General features: G+C 46.3%; 1 protein-coding gene across 1 annotated transcript in view; it reads left to right on the forward strand.

Moving 5' to 3' along the window:
* Positions 1–4,473, forward strand: part of LOC116377246 (vacuolar protein sorting-associated protein 13B-like) — a 13,435-nt gene extending 8,962 nt beyond the window's left edge. The window contains exon 4 of the mRNA XM_031838833.1: positions 3,893–4,473. Within this exon, the coding sequence (XP_031694693.1) occupies positions 3,893–4,266 (374 nt within the window). The 3' untranslated portion in view covers positions 4,267–4,473. The remainder of the gene's footprint in view (positions 1–3,892) is intronic.
* Positions 4,474–4,743: the final 270 nt, after the last annotated feature.

The following is a 4,743-nucleotide window of genomic DNA, read 5'->3' on the forward strand; positions in this document are numbered from 1 at the left end:
CCCCCCGACTGTTCTCAGACTGTTCATCCTCATCTCAGCCAAATAGAACAGTATCAGGTCCCAGGTCCCGCTGGGCTGGATCAGCCCGTGTAGCACCAGGAGCGAATTATGGTGCAGGGGAAGTGGTGGGCAGAGGGGAGGCAGGCAGCCCAGCACAACACAGCCCATTCGCTCACTCCCTCCGACTCGCTCCCTGCCTGTTGGCCTGGAACTTTTACTGCTAGTTGGCGCAGCTTCCAGTTCAGTGTCCAATGCCAGATGTAAGAGTCGGTGTCATGCTACTGCTATGCGGAGCCTCTGAGAATGAATTAGTATCCCATCACAAAAATATACAAGAGGGGACCAGCTCTTGGAACCTGAGCGCCCCCAGATCTTGTTATGCTGGAAGTAATCGACAGAGTGAAGAAGCTGAAGGGGGGGGGGGGGGGGGGGGGGGGGGGGGGGGGGGGGAGTTGTGTGTGTGTGCGTGCGCGCACTGTAGTAGGTGGGTGTGTGTTTGTTGGAAGGTGTTGCTGCAGGAACATATGGTTTCAGTGTATACATTTCAGATTTAAGGAATATCAGATGATTTATTATTTGTAATAAAGAAAATATAACGTATTTCTCTTAACCACCACAGACAAAATTCCCCATTGATAGGTTCTGAGTTCTACAACTTTCATGTATGTTGACGCTTACAGTTACCGACTTGGCTTACATGCATATTCATTTTTAGTTTGTTGCAGTTTGTAGGAAACAATGATTGTCACATGATTGCTGGAACATGATGCCGGTATCATGCATAGTACTTTATCACATTCATTTGATTTCCCATCGGCTGTTTGTGGTCAGACTTTGCTGTATAATCTGACTCCTGTGTGTGTGTGTGTGTGTGTGTGTGTATGTGTGTGTGTGTGTGTTTTCTGTTTTTTTTTTTTTCTTACTCTTGCATACTCTTAATATTAATTTTCCCCCATGTGAAGGTGTTTTTTTCTTTTTGCCAATTAACAAAGTGGAAAAAGCCTTGTAATATGTTTATGTGCCCATGATTCACCGTGGCTGCAAGTTGTTTGTTTGATTCCTTCTCTTTTAGGTAAGAGCCAATGTCTCATTAATGAATAGCCCTAATAGGTGAACGGTGCGGGACACTTGTGTGTCACTAACCAAAGCAACCCTTTTCAGTCAAGATCAGACGGCTAGCCTTTCCCGCCGTCTGAAATTCTGTGAAACTCTGTAAAAAATGTTAGCGGTTGGAAACACAGATGACTAACATGCTCGAACCAGCTGGTCACAGCACCGAAAGCTGTACAGTTTCAACAAGTATGTGAAGAATTGTGGAAATGTGTGTACGTGTGTGTCTCTCTCTGTATAACATATATGTGTATGAGTGTTTGTGTGTTTGTCCAATGGCGTATGAAAGTAAGTTTTTAGCTCTGTGGGAGAGCCTCAGAGTCCTTAGAGGCCCATTGAATGTAATGGAGCATCACAAATGTATCAGCCAGAGGCCACAGACTATCTGCCCATTATGAACCTCATGCGGCTCCCTTTATGCAACCCCAGCGACGTGACGGGGCCCCTTTTTAATCATCTTCCCACTTTTTAATATCTGTGTGAAGACGTTGAGTGTAGAAGTTAATGGAAGCGCATGGATAAAACAGCTTTTTCGTCTTGCAGAGCGTTTTTATATTGTGCTGCCACGACCGCTTGAACTGGTTTTAAAACATTTTGATGTTAATGTCACGCTCGTGGTGTTAAATTGAAACCATATGCAACACACATGTTCGATATGTGTTCCATTCTTTTATATTAAAGTAGGTAGGCCAGTGGGCCGCAGTGAGCGTGCACCATATTACCTGTGAGGAAGTGGTGAACAGACAGATCTAATATATCGGATAAGCTGCGACTGGAAAGGCTGCGAGCAGAGCCGCATTTGCTCAGTGGTCAGGTAAGCGGTCCACCTCTCCCTCTATAAACATGGAGGGACATCTACTGGCCTGTGCGGGCACTGCCTGCTCTCACTCCTCCCCTCCCACCGTCTCAATGTCACTCAGCTGCTCACTCACTTACACGCCCACTCCTAGCCGCCACTTGCTAGCTCAGACATACACCGCTGCCCAGAGGCCTTGGGCTCATGGAAACCAAACATGACCCTGACACATCCCATTACACAGCGCTTCTGAGCTCTGCTTGTGGACATGTCCGCGAGAAAGATTCCAGTCTGGCTGTGATCGCTGTCACGGCGATGCTGTGTGTCATGGTGCATACGTTTTGGCCAACCCACATCGCGCTCTGGGAATTTTTTCACTCCCCTCCTTTGGATTAATACTTCAAAGTCTCCTTAAGCCGCTCTTTTTTGATCACTTGATTGGTAATTGTGCTTTTATTTTGATTGCCTCGCTATTCGAACGTAGGCCTCGTCAGGCTGTGACGTGAAGCGAAAGAGCTTAACTTGTTGAACTGACACCTCAAAGGCTTCCACGGAGGGAAAACAAAAAGGGGGGAAAAAAGAGAAATGAGAGATAAAATCCAGCAGGGAGATTTAGGGGGGGAGAAGGAAGGGAGATAAAAAGCCATAACATGGGATTTCCAACTGCCAATTCACAAAGTGAAAGATTTAATTAAAATATGTCATAATTTTCACCGCCTTAGCCTCTGGGATTCCTGAGCTGTGACCTCACGGACAATTATTGTTTTCTCACCGAGGACGTGAGGCCGCGAGGAACGGGATTACACATTCTTGCGTATTGACATCAGCTTCCTCTCTCTTCCGACATGCGTGGAAACAGACGCGATGAGACTCGGAGGTTGGAGTCGGTGCATGGTGGCTTGGGGAACCTGTGAACCTCTCAAATAGTTTGCTTAGTGAGAGGCCAAAATTCTGCCAACATGCCAGTCCAGCCGAAGTTCTCTGTTGCTGACACGAGGGCCTGCCTGTTGAGTCTTCTATTTATCTTCAACCCTTTAGTTATTCTAGTATCCCTTTCGTCCAGACTTTGTCCCATATTTAGACCATTCGTCTGTCCAGGCAGTCCCCACTCAGACTCAGTCTCCCACCACCATCTACCTTACCCTCTCCCCCCGGTGTGAGGGCTGTGCTTCACAGTAGCCGGTACTCCAGTCAACCCCCAGGCGCTTTCCGTCTATGTGTCGCCACACAGTCACAGTCGACCCTTCCTAGCCTTCACCTGTACTGGCCAAGCCCGGATTTCGGCGATGGCTCGTAGCTACTCGGCCTCCCTTGTGGCCTCCATTTCAGTCTGTTGGCCGCTAAACAAACATGTGACCCAACCCCCCTCTGCTGCATGCAGTCTCTGTAGATGCAGCCTGTGCTGCTGGGTCCAGCTCAGACGGCCCTGACCACGGTGATCCAGCGGGCCCAGTCAAGGCTCTCCTCTGTCAGGATGCTGACTGACAGATGGTGCCCTCTGGCCTCCATTGGAACGGGGCTTCCTCTCTGTCGTTCATGCACACACCTGCATGCTGGAGCATTGGCAGCACTGCTGTGAAACTGCCTTGGTCTCTGCTGTTTTTGTGTGCTCAGTTGACAGCTGAAACATCTTGCTTATATTAAACCACCCCGAGGGCATGGACAAATTAATTTAGCATGCTGCATTGGGCACAAACACTTCCATTATGAACAGTTTTCTCTCTATTTGGCCAGTTTCTTCTCACAACCTGCCTCTTTCAATTGACCTATCTGTTGGAGTAATTGGATGATTATTATATTAAGTCTACTTTGTGTGAACCAGTTCTTTGTAGGTTTGGAAGTGTCTGAATATTCAGCTGAAGAATCTTGAATAGGCTCCTTATAGGAGTAAAAGTAGACCTGCAGATACTAACCCTGACACTATTTAAAGTAAAATCATCTGCATATCTTTGCACTTTAACTAAATATGCCTTCCTTCCCCTTCAGGGATGGATGTGGATATGGAGACCCAGGGGGCTAGCCAGTACTCCAGCCAAGACCTCTACATGCAGTCTGGGGGTCTTGAAGACGGAGACCAGGGTTGGATGTCCTGGGCGTGGTCCTTCGTCCCAGACATCGTAGGCGAAGAGGAGGGATATGAGGAAGGCCTCTACGAGCAGAGAGAGGCAGGAGGCATCCCAACCAACCCACAGCAACACACACCCAAAGACCCCATCGTCTCTATCGGCTTCTACTGCACCAAAGCTTCTGTTACCTTCAAGGTAAATCAGCTGATTAAAAAAGAAAAAGATGTGCTTCATCATCAAAGATTCCATTACCAGATCAAGGGCTACAGTGCAGGCCAGCGTACATTGACTTAATGTCAGATGTCAAAATGAAATGAAAGAAATACTATAATATTTTCCTCAGTTTTAAAAGTGTTTAAAAGTATTCTGCATCACATTGCCAGTAAGTACATGTGGTATGAATATGATTTACCATTAAGATGTACTTTTAAAATAACAAAAAGTATTTCAGATAAACTAATATCGTATACAGTGGCAACAAAAATATAAAACATAAGCGCATGTATTTATTGTAAAGATAAAAATGTAAGCACCTTCAATGTGTGGACTACACGAAACGTAGACCCAATTTGTGTCGGGGGGCTTTCATGGTAAGTCAGGAAATTCTTGGGGAAATTCTGCATATAATGATATTGAATGTTGATGTAGAGTTTCCTGGTTTAAGATATCATTGTGTTAACAATTACAGTTGTTGTTTTTTTTTCCCTGGCCGCCATTATTATACTCCCTCTCCCCACCCCGTCGCTGCGGCTTATATTTTGTGGTGATTTT

The sequence above is a fragment of the Anarrhichthys ocellatus genome, unplaced genomic scaffold (genome assembly GCF_004355925.1).
Source record: "Anarrhichthys ocellatus isolate YVR2014 unplaced genomic scaffold, GSC_Weel_1.0 scaffold1059, whole genome shotgun sequence".
In the NCBI taxonomy this organism is placed as follows: domain Eukaryota; kingdom Metazoa; phylum Chordata; class Actinopteri; order Perciformes; family Anarhichadidae; genus Anarrhichthys; species Anarrhichthys ocellatus.